This window comes from Nyctereutes procyonoides, unplaced genomic scaffold (genome assembly GCF_905146905.1).
Source record: "Nyctereutes procyonoides isolate TBG_1078 unplaced genomic scaffold, NYPRO_anot_genome, whole genome shotgun sequence".
Taxonomy (NCBI): domain Eukaryota; kingdom Metazoa; phylum Chordata; class Mammalia; order Carnivora; family Canidae; genus Nyctereutes; species Nyctereutes procyonoides.
In genome coordinates this window covers 57,894,500-57,909,395 of record NW_026575135.1, presented here as the reverse complement: position 1 = coordinate 57,909,395, position 14,896 = coordinate 57,894,500, and the positions used below count along the sequence as shown (strand labels likewise).

The 14,896-nt window shown below is 36.5% G+C and overlaps 1 protein-coding gene across 1 annotated transcript in view; it reads left to right on the top strand.

Annotated features, from left to right (window-relative positions):
- Positions 1-14,896, top strand: part of MEGF10 (multiple EGF like domains 10) — a 339,552-nt gene that overhangs the window by 241,772 nt on the left and 82,884 nt on the right. The window contains exon 10 of the mRNA XM_055302009.1: positions 10,925-11,017. Within this exon, the coding sequence (XP_055157984.1) occupies positions 10,925-11,017 (93 nt within the window). The remainder of the gene's footprint in view (positions 1-10,924; positions 11,018-14,896) is intronic.

Genomic DNA, 14,896 nt, shown 5'->3' with positions numbered 1-14,896 from the left:
AATTTGTGCTTAGGAAAATTAGAGTCTATTCCAGTGCTTATTAACTTTTTGAAAGTATGACCCATTAGGATCATGTTACTTCTATGACTTAAATCTGATTTAACCTAAACAGACAATGCGAGAATCGTGGCCAAAATAGATAATGCCTGTGTATGTGTGGAATTAAGCTAAAAACTCTTTCCATTTTCAAACAAATGAATAGGATTATGTGCTCCACAGATGGTGTTTCAGTCCCTTGTGTGGGATCCATTACAATAGTCTATTTCAGCACACCCTTTTTTTTTCCTGTGGAAGTCATTCACATTGTAGAGGAAAAGTTTAGTAGAATATTACATTGTGAATTTTTAGTGTAAGCAGTTCCCCAAATAAATATTTCTTGGGAGCCTCTAAGCCAATACCTTCATAAGCATTTACAGAGCCCATTCATCATGACTATAGATTCTCAAGGAAATTGCCAAGTGTACACACTATTTTAGTGTTACTTCAGGTTTTTAAAAAATCCGTCCTCTTATATAGAGGTCTTTTTGTCTCTCCTTGGCAGTTCTCCTCACACTTCAGTTTTGTTTTGTTGTTGTTTTTAACAACTTTAGTGAGGTAAAATTGATATGAAATTGAAGTGTATTTATGAGAGATATTGGTGTGCATTTCATGTCTACAACCGTGAAACCACCCATCTCATTCTTTTTTTTAAAGGATTTTATTTATTTATTCATGAGAGACAGAGAGAGAAAGAGAGAGAGAGAGAGAGAGAGAGAGAGAGAGAGAGAGAGAAGAGGCTCCATGCAGTGAGCCCAATGTGGGACTTGATCCTGCGACTCCGGGATCATGCCCTGAGCCGTAGGCAGATGCCCAACTGCTGAGCCATCCAGGCATCCTCCCATCTCAGTCCTTATAGTGAACATATGCCTCACATGCAAATACTTCCTTGCATGCCTTTGTAATTCCTTCTATACGTTTTTACCTATCCTCCACTTCTTCAGGTACCCACTGATCTGCTTTTTATCACTCTAGATTAGTTTGTATTTTCTAGAGATTTATATAAATAGAGTCATACAGTATGTTCTGTTTTATGTCTAGTCTCTTTCATTCAGCATAATCATATTGGGACTCATCCATATTATTGTATGTGTCATTAATTCATGACTTTCTATTCTTAGTAGTATTCTACTGTATGGATATACTACCATTTATTTATCCTTCATGTGTTTATGGACCATTTTGGGCAATTACAAAGAACACAAGTTCTTGGTATGGATGGACATATGTCTTTATTTCTCTTGTCTCAAACGTAGGAGCAGAGTGGGTGCACCATTTGGTACTTATACACAAGTGTTCAGAGATGCTTTATTTGTAATAGCCAAAGACTGCAAACATTGCAAACATCCATATACACATTTTAAGAACTGTCTAACATTTCCAGAGTGGTTGTCGATTTTATATTCTCACTAGAAATGTAGGAAAGTTGTACTTCCTCCACATCTGAGCCAAAAGTTAATACAGGCTTCTTCATTTTAGTCATTTGAATAGCAATTCAGTATTACCTTGTCATTTTAATTTTCACTGTTGTGGTGATTAGTGATAATGAGCATCTTTTCATGAGCTTATTTGCCATCAGTACATCTTCTTTGATAAAGAGTTCAAATCTTTTGCCTATATATGTTTTTGTAATTGCAGTAATTATTTTCTTAGTACTCTTTATATATTCTGGATACAAGTTTTTTATCAGACAGTACTTTTTGAAAATATTAGTTTCATTCTGTGACTTTCTTTTCATTCTCATAAAATTGTTTGAAGAGCAAATATTTTAATTTTATTGGACAAATTCATTAATTTGTTCTTTTGCAAATTGTGTTTTTGGTACTTTTTCTAAGAAACCTTTGCCCAACTCAACATCACAAAGGTTTTCGCCTCTGTTTTCTTCTATAGATTTTATACTTTTAGGTCTATGATTCATTTTGAGTTAATTTTTTGTATATGGTGTGCAATTACCCACATTTATTTATTTGTGTACAGATATTCAATTTTTCTGGCATTTTTTTTTCTTTACTGAATTGCCTCTGTGCTTCTGTTAAAAGGTAACTGTCCATACATGTGTTAATTAATTTCTGGACTCTTTTTTCTATTCCATTGATCGATTTGTCTGTATTTATACCAATATCACATGTGTTTGTAAGCATTATAAGTCTTAAAGTCAAGTAGTACTTGTATTTCTTGTTCAAAGTTGTTTTAGCCCTTGTAGGCATTTTGCATTAACATATAAATGTTAAAATCAACTTGTCGATATATACAAGAAAAACTGGGATTTTGATTAGTCCTGTATTGAATCTACAGATCTATTTGGAAGAGAATTAATATCTTAACAATATTGAATCATCTGACTTATAAACAAGGTCTGTCTCTGTTTAGAGAGAATATGTATGTTCTGCTGCTGTTGCATGGAGTGAGTTCTGTGTCAGACAGGTGAAATTGATTGTTAGTTTTGTTCAATTCTATACTTTCAGAAGTGTTGTTCATTCTTAGTGTGTCTTTCACATTTTTGGTCAGACTTCTCTCTTTTTGGTGCTATTGTAGGTGGCTTTTAAAATTTTAGTTTCTGCTTATTCATTGCTAGTATATAGAAATATATTTTTTGTACTTTGGGATTTTTATCTGCAACTTTGTTAAACTCTTATTATTTTTAGTAGCTTTTTTGGTAGATTCCATCAGATATTCTACATACATAAATATATTTACCTGTGCCTGTAAATATATTTATATGCCTGTAAATAAAGGCATTTTTGGCTTTTTATAAATATAAAAATATATTTATATGCCTGTAAATAAAGGCAGTTTTGGCTTTTTTTCCCAGTCTGGATATCTTTTATTTCTTCTTTATTGCCTTTCTATACTTGCTAGCACCTCTAGTATAATGCTGAGTGGAAATTATAACACCAGACTTTCTTCTTATTCTTATGTGTGTATGTGGGAACATTCATTCTTTCACTATTATTTTATTATATTAGTAGTAGGTTTTTCATATTTGCCCTTTATCAGGCTGAGAAAGCTCCTTTTTTGTTCCTTGTTCACAGAAAAGTTTTTATCAGAAGTAAATTTTGGATTTTGTCAAACAATTTTTGGCTTTTTTTGTGATAATCAATTTTTGCTCTTTTTTTGTCTTTTTAATTGAAGAACTGACTTACCCAAAACATCTTCTAAAAAGGTCAATTTTAGTTAGGAATTGTGTTTGGCTATAATAAAAAGATACCTGAAAAAATAGAAACATGTACCTGCTAGAGGCTTATTATCTTTATGCAATGAGAAATCTGGAAGTGGTTGATTTGTGGCATGCATTCATCCCCATAAGGAATTTGGAGCAAAGTCATCCATGATTCTCTGGGCCTTTTTTCCAAGTTCATGATGGTATTTGCAGATTCAGCTTTTTTGTCCACACATCAGGCATCAGAATGGACACAGAGAAGGGGAATTACACTCACTAATTAAGTCTGTCCCCTACACTGTTTTCTACCTGGATGCTTCAATCCAGAAAGAGGGCTTGGAAATGTAGTTTATTGCTGGTCACAGTATGGTCCCTGGTGAAAGTAGGATTCTGTTAATAAGGATGGAAGGAAGAAGAGACATTAGGTATGCAATTAGCAATGTTTGCCAACCTCACTACTAATAATCACTCTTTGTATTTGTCCTTAAGGGTCATGAAAGCCCTGTTAAGTGGAGGGAAAAGGAATTTGAGATAATTTTTTTAAATTATTTTACTGAATGCAAATTTTTAGGCTCCCCATATTCTCTCACTTTCCATGACTGATCAACTGATGCAGGTCATCCATGGACCATTGATGGCTGAGAGGCAAGAGCCCTGACCCCAAGCAGTGGGATTTGCAACTTTGGGATGGAAGGAGGAGAGAGTATGAAATAGCTGTCATTGGCCACTCTTTCCTGCAATTGTATTACAAATATGTCCACTTCCTCCATTCAGATGTTCCTTCCTGAGAACCTCCTTGATATCACTTCAACGAACTGCTCCCTTCCTGCAGGTTTCACAGTATTTTTATGACAGCTTTATTGAGATATAATCCTCATACCTTAAAATTCATCCATTTAAAGTATACAGTTTAGTGGTTTTTAGTATACTCATAGAGTTGTGCAACCATCACGCCATCAATTTTAGAATGTTTTCATTCCCTCAGATAAACCCCAAAACCATTAGCCATATGCACACCTAGTCCTTCCCAGTCCTAGGCAACTAATGCACTGTCTTTATAGATTTACCTTTTGGATATTTTATACAAATGGAATTGTTGAATATGCTCTCACGATATTTTGCTTATACCCTGGGTATAAGCATTGCCCTGAGTCTGTTGAGGTTAAGAAGCTCATACCTGACTTCCACTGCAGAGTGAGAGTTCCTGGTCAGCTGTCCCTGTATCCACAGTAGTGCCTAACAGTGTGCCTGCTGCATCAGTAAATATTAAATTGAAGGAAAGACAATTCCCTTCCCTTTTATAAACAAACACAGTGAGGTTGGCTGCAATGTAATGTTTAGATATAGGAAAGCAAGATCATTTCTGTCTGCACCCGAACACTGTAGTAATGATTAGAGTTTTGTAATGACTGTATACAGTTGGCCTCAAACAAAGGTGTGAATGAAGTTTATCTTAGAAGTCAATTCTGAGAGCACCTGGGTGGCTCAGTTGATTAAGCGTCTGCCTTTGGCTTAGGTCATGACCCCAGGGTCCTAAGATCAAGCCCTGCATCAGGCTCCCTGCTCAGTGGGGAGTCTACTTCTCTTCTGCCCCTTCCCTTGCTCATGCTCCCTCTCTCTCTTTCTCAAATAAATAAATAAATAAATAAATAAATAAATAAATAAATAAATAAAATCTTTTAAAAAAGAAGTCAATGCTCTGCTTTCTTGCTCTTCCTTATTTGAATTTTCTAACATATGACTCCTAGCCATCTAGTTCACCTGCCCTAATATCTGACCCAGCATCACCACTACCATCTTTTTCACTCATGCCATTGTACCCATCTTAAAACCCATCATAAGTTTTGATCTACCACAAGTCAGGTACTAAAATTTAATCATACTTTTGCCTCTAATACCAGGTATGAATGTGGGAAAACCATCCCATATTCCTACCCTCAGTTTCTTTGTTTGAAAGAATGTGGCAGTTGTGTTCGGTAAATGCACCTTTATTTTATATTCTTATTTATTTATTTATTTTATTTTTTTTATTGGAGTTCAATTTTCCAACAAATAGCGTAACACCCAGTGTTCATCCCGCCAATTCCCCCCTCAGTGCCCATCACCCAGTCACCCCAACCCCCCACCCACCTCCCTTTCCACTACCCCCTTGTTCATTTCCCAGAGTTAAGTGTCTCTCATATTTTGTCACCCTCACTGATATTTTCACTCATTTTCTTTCCTTTCCGTTTTATTCCCTTTTGCTAATTTTTATATTCCCCAAATGAATGAGACCATATAATGTTTGTCCTTCTCCGACTGACTTATTTCACTCAGTATAATACCCTCCAGTTCCATCCATGTTGAAGCAAATGGTGGGTATTTGTCGTTTCTAATGGCTGAGTAATATTCCATTGTATACATAGACCACAGCTTCTTTATCCATTCATCTTTCAGTGGACACTGAGGCTCCTTCCACAGTTTGGCTATTGTTGACATTGCTGCTATGAACATTGGAGTGCAGGTGTTCCAGCGTTTCACTGCATCTGTATCTTTGGGGGTAAATCCCCAGTAGTGCAATTGCTGGGTCTTGGGTAGCTGTATTTTTAACTCTTTGAAGATCCTCCACACAGTTTTCCAGAGTGGCTGTACCAGTTCACATTCTCACCAACAGTGCAAGAGGGTTCCCCTTTCTCCACATCCTCTCCAACATTTGTTGTTTCCTGTTTTGTTAATTTTCACCATTCTGACTGGTGTGAGGTGGCATCTCATTGTGGTTTTGATTTGTATTTCCCTGATGGCCAGTGATGCGGAGCATTTTCTCATGTGCTTGTTGGCCATATGTAGGTCTTCTTTGGTGAAATTTCTGTTTATGTCTTTTGCCCATTTCATGATTGAATTGTTTGTTTCTTTACTGTTGAGTTTAATAAGTTCTTTATAGATCTTGGATACTAGCCCTTTATCTGATATGCCATTTGCAAATATCTTCTCCCATTCTGTAGATTGTCTGTTAGTTTTGTTGACTGTTTCTTTTGTGGTGCAGAAGGTTTTTATCTTGATTAAGTCCCAATAATTTATTTTTGCTTTTGTTTCCCTTGCCTTCATGGATGTATCTTGCAAGAAGTTGCTGTGGCCAAGTTCAAAAAGGATGTTGCCTGTGTTCTCCTCTAGGATTTTGATGGATTCTTATCTCAAATTTAGATTTTTCAACCATTTTGAGTTTATCTTTGTGTGTGGTGTAAGAGAATGGTCTAGTTTCATTCTTCTGCACGTGGCTGTCCAATTTTCCCAGCACCATTTATTGAAGAGACTGTCCTTTTTCCAGTGGATAGTCTTTCCTGCTTTGTCGAATATTAGTTGACCATAGAGCTGAGGACCCATTTCTGGGTTCTCTATTCTGTTCCATTGATTTATGTGTCTGCCTTTGTGCCAGAATCACACTATCTTGATGATCACAGCTTTGTAGTACAACTTGAAATCCAGCATTGTGATGCCCCCCAGCTCTGGTTTTCTTTTTCAATATTCCCCTGGCTATTTGGGGTCTTTGGGCAGTTATTTTCAAGAGATACTTTGATCATGGAAACATTTTAAAAATTCATTTGAATAAATCAATTATATTATGTCTATTAAAACCGCAGTTAAGTACTGTATTAGGAGATATAATTGGTTTATAAAGGAATATTTGGTCTGCCCATTCTTTTTTTTTTTTTTTTCTTGCCATGCCCTAGGTGTAAATCCAAAGTGAAATGTACGTGGCAGAAGAGAAAACTATTCAGTATAGTTAGTGGATCATGGTATTAAAGCCAAGTATTTACAAGTAAAAGGAATGAGGTCCATGGCACTGGTAATGGGATTTAAATGGATTTAGGAACTAAGGCTGAAATAAGAGCCTAATTAGAGAAGATCCTTGGGTCATCATGTCAGTCCTCACCTGTCTGTCAGGCAGACAGACTGTCCACAGCTTTCACTTCAAAAGATGTGGCATGTTCTTCTCATCAGTGTCTCTTGCCTGCCAGTTCTCGAGGGAGAAGTTGCCTTGGCTGCCCCTTGCAAGTCACGTGTCTGCAGCAGTGCACTTAGTGGGGTCCAGAAATTCAGCTTACATCTTGTCTCCAAAAAGACTACTAAAAATTTAGAATATGGGATTTGATGGTTTTCTTAAAAAGAGATGTGAAAACTAAATAATATTGGATAAATTGTCTCTGCTAGCATTTTCCTGATTTTAATTGCCCTTTTAAAAATAAGAAGAAAGGACCTGAAGATAGAATAAAATGACTGTTTTCCATTGATGCGAGAGCCATACTTATAATGTGTCTTTTGTACCTGTTCTTTTTTTTTTTTTTTTTTTTGCATTTACTCTTAAAATCTAAGTGATTAAGCATTTATCAAGGGGGATCTCTGTTCCTTTTCTCTTTGTAGTTCACTTTGGGATTTTCTAGAGGACAAATTGGCATCTTTATCTTACTTTGGTTCCTCAGGTGGAGTTTGTTAGTTATGGAAGCTGGGCCCCCAGAGTAGGTGGCATCTGAAGCTAAATGAGGAAAGGTAAGATAGGGATTGAGCTCAGCTGATGTCCGTGGCGGAGGGTCTGTGTCTGTCAACACATATGCCATAGTGAGTGTTACTGCAATTTGGCAAATTGGGACATTTGAGGATGTAGAGTTTTTTAACTTACTGTCTTTTCTTCTGATATCTCCCTTTGCTCCTACTGGCCTAGCTGTTACTTGTTGAAGGCTAGTGCTAGATGTGGGAATCCAGAGCTGGTGGGATAAGGACATGGAACACACATGGCGCTTATGTGACAGAGTCTAATGCAGTATGAAGATTATGCGCTATGGCAGTAGAATTTGTGTTCTTTCCTTTTTGAATCTATCCCAACAATATTTCCCATTACTTACTTAATTACTTGACTTGAGGCTTCAATGCTCAGAGGCGATTCCATTGGCTTTAGCTTTAATTAAGAAAAAAAAATCGTTAGGAAAGCAGATTCTCCCTTCCAGTTTCTCATTAATTTACAGATGAATTTGTTTTCTGCTAACTATCTATTGACAGTTTACTCCAGACTTTGGCTAAATGTTAGTTTGGGCCTTATAAAAATAATCTGGATTTAAAAGTTACCATCACAGGATTTTTGTTCTATCTCTTTTTAACTGACTGGACTTCTTGGTGTTCACTACATAAAATACAGTTTGTCCCATCAGGAATCAAATGTGAAAGCATTCAAAGGATTACTCAGTGATCTCAAAAATTTGAAATTCGAGAATATGGGTGTTACTTTTTTTCTTCAACCACTATATCCAATTTCTGTGTTTTCTTTTAAATGCACAGTATCAGACAACTCTTTTTTCTTATTAAATGCAAGTAGTATTTGATCTTTAAAACTTCTCAATATGCAAGTGGAGTTTTAAATTATTTTAGTATCTTGAATGAGGAGATACTGATAAATTTGGGTCTGAAGACTGATGTTTGCAATATGCTGCAAACAGATGTCATGAGTATATAAGACAAGTGAGACAAAGCACTTTCATATTTACATATTACAGTGGGTGCCAGTGCTCGTGGTAAGGTAGGAGCATCCTGTGGTGCATGTGCTACCATATAACATAGTGTGATCTAGCATCCAGAATATGCCCCTCTGCGCAGTTAGACCTGAGCTTTTTGTGGAGTTTAATTGACCCTTGCATACTGCAGTTATGGTGGTTTGCTGGTTTGTATGTGCATATCTATCTTAAAGAACAGCACAGAGCTATGACCTTACAGATGAATGGCACATCTACAATATCAAACACATGCATAGAGACAGTAGAAAACAAGGAACTCTGATGTTGGCACATATTGACTTAACCTCACAGTGTAAGTCCACTTTTGTAGAGCCAATGTGTTCATATGTTACAAGCTGATCTTGCTTTTAATGAAATCAAATGTATTATTGTCTGAATCAAATATTGGGGAGTTGCTATGAATCTCCTTGGAATGCTAGTGTCATTATCTCTACTCTGGCCCAGGATCCCAAGCTACATGGCCTGGCATCCCTCAGCAAATGGCCTGAGTGCTAAATAATTATTCTGGTGACGGAAGTGAGCCTTTAGTTCCTAAAGTTTATGGTCCCTTTATTCCCTTGTGGTGTCTTCTACTGATGGTTTGTTGTACTAATTCCATATATCTCATTAGAGTATTCCCAGTTAATTCTTATAATAAAGCCCTAACACCTTAGTTTGGTTTTCAAAGTCTGTATCTTTCCGAAGCTACTGCTCCCAACATTGTACCTAGGCAGATATTCTTATTTTCCTTTGATTTCTTTTTACCCCTGGTTTTCACTTTTGTTTCATCTAAAACACCTTCCCCTATATCTCTGTATGTCTAAATTTCTTTGATAAAGATCTTAAAAGTGGTTATCATTTTTGGTCCAGAAAATATATAAATATATAAAATGTATACACACATATATATACAAATGTAAATATGTATATATATATACACAATATATATATTATCACTGTATATATACTATTTATACAGTGTATATATCCTGTATATATAGTGTTGTATATATACACTATAAATATAGGATATATACACAATATAAACTATATTCACACTACACTGGCTAAATCACATAAAAGAATATTTAATGACATGGGAAAATTTTTCTAATTAAGTGGAAAGGAAAATTGAAAAATACTATGATTCTTTTCCTTTTTTCTGTGAGGAGACCTCTATAGGGAAATATATAGGGAAAATTTTCTGAAAGGTTCTACATTAATAGAATTGTTATAAGTTGATGGACCAGAGATAGTTTTATTTTGCCTTTCGATATTTTACATTTAGATAGTAAATCTGTTTTACTTTTGTAATAAGACGTGAATTGGTAAAACTTATTTGTAAAACATAAGGATACCTTACCCCATCCTTATATAAAATTTTGGAATATCTGAACTCCAAATTATGCCATGTTATTCTCACCATTACTCTTATATTCAGGTATGTTAAAGAATGTTTAATCAAAGTGATTAGTGCTAATATTGAAGATAATGCTAATTTTTAGTACAGTATATATTTTATGTTCCTTTCTATGGGCCTATGGACCTTTACTTTAGAAATCCTCAGACTACCAGTGCACTCATGTTTTCAATGATAATCCTTACTTCCACAAGTTGGGTCACACCTAAGATATTCATAATGAAAGAGAAGTTAAGATTTACTCTTCTTAAAGACCTGGGTGACATTTTGGGAATATTTTTGTCAATAAGAAGAGGACGTCTAGTTCTGCTGTGTCATAGTTGTGAGTAATGTGTGCCCAAAGAAATTTGTCTTTTGTTTCCAGTGAAAGGGGGATACTCCTCAGTCTGCTCTGTCACTCTGGAGTCTTCATATCTTGCTTTGGGGTTTGTCCCAGTATCCACATATGCTCCTCCTGAAACAAAGAGGATATTTTGGGTAGTGACTGCTAATTTAAAAAAAAAAAATGTGTTAGGCAGTTTTCCCTGAAACTTCTTTCCTAATTCGGCATGAAGCAGAATTAAATAGTAGAAATGAAGGAATTTATTTCGAGATAGCAAAATAAGAAGGGCAATCGTTTGGTTACACAGCAGACGAGGAGAGGGCCAAGGAATGGATTGAAGGAAATTATCAAGCATGCATGTTGTTTTTAAGTGATACTTGAGACTGGGATGTGAAACAGCTGTGTTGTTGGTTTTTTTTTTTTTCTTGTGCCAACTTTCCTTATTTGATTGATTTTCTCTCTGACAGCCCACTGTGCTGATAAATGTGTCCATGGTCGCTGCATTGCTCCAAACACCTGTCAGTGTGAGCCTGGCTGGGGTGGAACCAACTGCTCCAGTGGTAAGTTCCCACCTGTTCTTGTCTGTCTCTGCGTGTTTTTGCTGTATGGGTTCCCTTGTCTGCAGATGAGCCTGAGCCACGGGTTTCGGTCTTGTTCCCTATAAGAATATAGTTGGTTTCCTAATCCAGTTCCTAAAGATGGTTTCTTTTAAATCCATATATGTATCATATTCAGAACTGTTTTTAATTGAGGAGAAAGAAAAGTACTTAGAAAGAAAGAGACTTCAATAGTCTGATGTTGATACATCTGTAAATAGGAATAAGTTTCCCAGAGTAGGGTCTAGAATTAGGCTCCTTCGTCGGGTCAGGCAGTTTTGTGGTAACATAACTACTATATCCTAACTGATGTTTTTACATGATGATTTATCTAGAATTCTTCCTTGGTGATTAAAATTTACCACCTGTTGGCTTTAACTCAGAAGTAAAATTGATATTTTCAATGCTTGATTTTTTTTTTAAATTTACTTCTGAATTCTGAGATGTCAATAATGAATTCTCAGAAGATGTTGGGGAGAAATATTGGTCATAACTGAAAATTCATGAACATTTTGGTATGAAATCAAATTGTATAGTGGAAGGGGAGGAGGGTGGGGGGAGGGGGTGACTGGGTGGCGGACACTGAGGGGGGCACTTGACAGGATGAGCACTGGGTTTATGCTATATGTTGGCAAATAGAACTCCAATTAAAAAATATACAAAAAACCCCAAATTGTAATATGGTATATAATTTGTCTTCATTATGTTAGAATTACAATTCTAACATGTGAATTGTAATTCTAATAACAATAGAATTGTAATTCTAACATAATGATATTTTGGACTATAAAGAGCTTGCACTTAAAACCTCATATTCTTTATTAAGAAGATTAGGCAATGGAATGTCCTGTAATTCAGTTGCTTTTCTAAATTTCACAGTTAAAACTTAAGTTTTCTGGCTAACGCATTGCCTTGCGTGTAATTGTGGATACTTCCTGTTTCTTCGTACTGCTTTTTGCTTTGAAAAAATGTGAGGGGCGGGGGGAATCAAAGCCTAATAATTCTAATACATGAAATGTTACATTTAGAGAAAGGAAATCATAGCTTTAAAAATTAGCAGGATCTCATGACAACACAAATTCATTCTTGTTTCTACGGCACAATTTTCCAGAGCTAGTCTGAAGGGGTTTCAACCCATCTAGATAAACTGGTTTTAGGAATTCTTACTTGCTTAAATTTGGAATCGGGAGATTACTGTGTTTCTGGTAAGAACTACTTGTTATAGGCTTGTGATCTCTTGGCTGTCCCTAAAACAGCATCTCTAGGGGTAGTTCTTGTGCTGCCTATGCACAGAACATTCTGTGTGAAAGAGCCTTTTTATTATGTCTTAAACAGGGAGTGTGTGTGTATGTGTGTGTCTTTCTGCCCTGAAAGGCTTCCAATTCCAATGGATAACTGTCTTGCAGGATTTTGTTTTGCTTCTGCTGGAGATCAGGAGGAGAGTGGGCATTTTGTTCACATGCCATGGAGACAAAATGTTTGGGATGTGGGATTTGGCTCACAGCCATTTTTCTGGCCGACTGACCTCAAATGCAGTGTCGCTTTCATTAACTTTTCCAGCTTAAAAATCAGTTGTGCCTACACATTTTGAAGAAAAATAACATTATTCTGTAAACTAGTGGGAATGAAAAGAGTAGATGTATTCTGTGTTTGAAAAGTGAGATTTGTTTCTACGCCAGGGCAAGTATGCTGTGGGATAGAGTAGTTGCAACCGTATTCATAATTGCTGTCCTAAGGACTGCAGCCCGCCTCGAGCTAAGGGGTCAGACTTGAGTGTCTGTGTGAACAAAACAAAAGGCTACATGAGTTTCAGCCTCTCCAGAACTGATTCAGGCATTCTAGAAAACACACTGTTGGTTTATTTTGGAGTTTAGGCTTTCTAGAAAATAACTTGTTGCTTGCTTTTGGACTTGACTAATTTTTGAATGAAGTCTCTAGCATCCTGAGGATACATGTTCTTTCCATCTAGAATATAATATGATGCCATCTTTTGTCTCTTCTTTACAACTCCTGTTTTGGCTCTATAATGACCAGAAGCATAAATAAACACAGACACCTGAGGTCTTTAAAGATGCTCTGAGAAAAACATTTCTGATACCGTGTTTAAACACATGAGAATATACTGTTCTGAGCTGGAGCACTGGGTATTGTTACTTGAGTTTTGTCTGTAGCAGTTCCTCTAATAACACTTGTCAGAAGGTATGTAATTTAATTACTCTAAGCCAAATAATTCTTGAAATAAAATGCATGCTTCAGTAATCTACTAGGTAGCACAGTTCAGATGACCTCATTTCAGGGCACCTGGGTGGCTCAGTCGGTTAAGTGTCTGACTCTTGATTTTGGCTTGGGTCCTGATCTTAGGGTCCTGGATTCGAGCCTGTGTCAGAGTCCGTGCTCAGTGGGGCATCTGCTTGAAATTCTCTCCCTCCCTCTGCTCCTCCCCCCCACTCACATGCTCGCTCTCTATCTCTCTAAAATACATAAATCTTTAAAAAAATAAATGACCTCATTTCCAAGGATTCTATTTCTGTGTTCCCTCCCTCTCTGGTTATGGCTATGAATACCTGGGTGATGTTTGTTAGGTCCATAGATAATTGCCTTGATAATAAGAGTAGGGTCTTGTATCAGGGTCCCATCAGGAGACAGAAACCACAATAAATCTTTTATAGAGCAAACTTTTTATTTTGAAACCATTTTAGATTTATAGAAGAGTTGCAAAGATAGTAGAGAGTTACCATATACCCACATCTAGTTTTCCCCTTGTTAACATCTTACTATTAGCTTGTCAATCTGAAAAACTGACATTAGTACATTACTATTAATTAAACCTAAGACTTTGGATTTCATGTTTTTTTCCATTAATGTCCTGTATTTGTTCCAGAATCCAATTCAGGCCACCATATTGCATTTCATTGTCATGTCTGCCCAGTCTCCTATGGTGGAATTGTCTATGACAATTTCCACCTTTGGCTTTTTCTAATCTTGACAGTCTTGAGGCGTGCTGGCCAATTATCCTGTAGAATGTCCCCTTGTCTATGTTTGTCTAGTGTTTTTTCTCATGATTAGACTAGGGTTATGGGTTTTGAAAAGAATACCACAAAGTTGAAATGCCCTGCTTAACACATCATAGCATGGGTATCATTAAAGTTCATATAACATCACTGATGATGTCCTCACTCACTTAACCTTCATCATTTGCTGGTGTACAGTGTATACCATGTTTCTCCACATAAAGTTGCTATTTTCCCTTTTCCTAGTCTATTCTTTGGAAGCAAGGCTAAGTCTAGCCTACCCTCAAGTGTGACAGGCAGGTATTAAGTTCATGTCTTTGGGGAGGAGTACCTAGTATGCTATTTGGAATTCTTCAGTAAGGAAGATTTGTCTTTCCCTACTTATTCTGCATTGTGTCAGTATGGACCTGTATATGAAAATTTGGGTTCTAAGCCAATATTGTGTTATTTTGTTGTTCAAATTTTTCCTGCTTTGGAGATAGGGAATTATTTTAGGTTACTCCTGTGTCCTTTTGACCCACCCTCATTCTTTTTTTGTTTGTTGAACACTTATTTCCTTACTGATACTATAGGATACACTAAGGCCATTTTGTGTTTTCCTGTCTCAGCCCTAGACTGCCATTGGAGAATGGCATTTGGAAAGCAGAATCTTGATGCCAGATCTGTTCATTGCTCCTGGGACACAGAGTAGCTTGGACAGGGAAAGTTTATTAAAAATTATTAACTGTAACAGGGGATTGGAGTAGTGAAAAATGGTTAGTAGAATTAATAGCACTTGAAAGAACACAGGAAAAGCAGATTTAAGGAGCTGCCACTACTTCCAGGGCTGAGG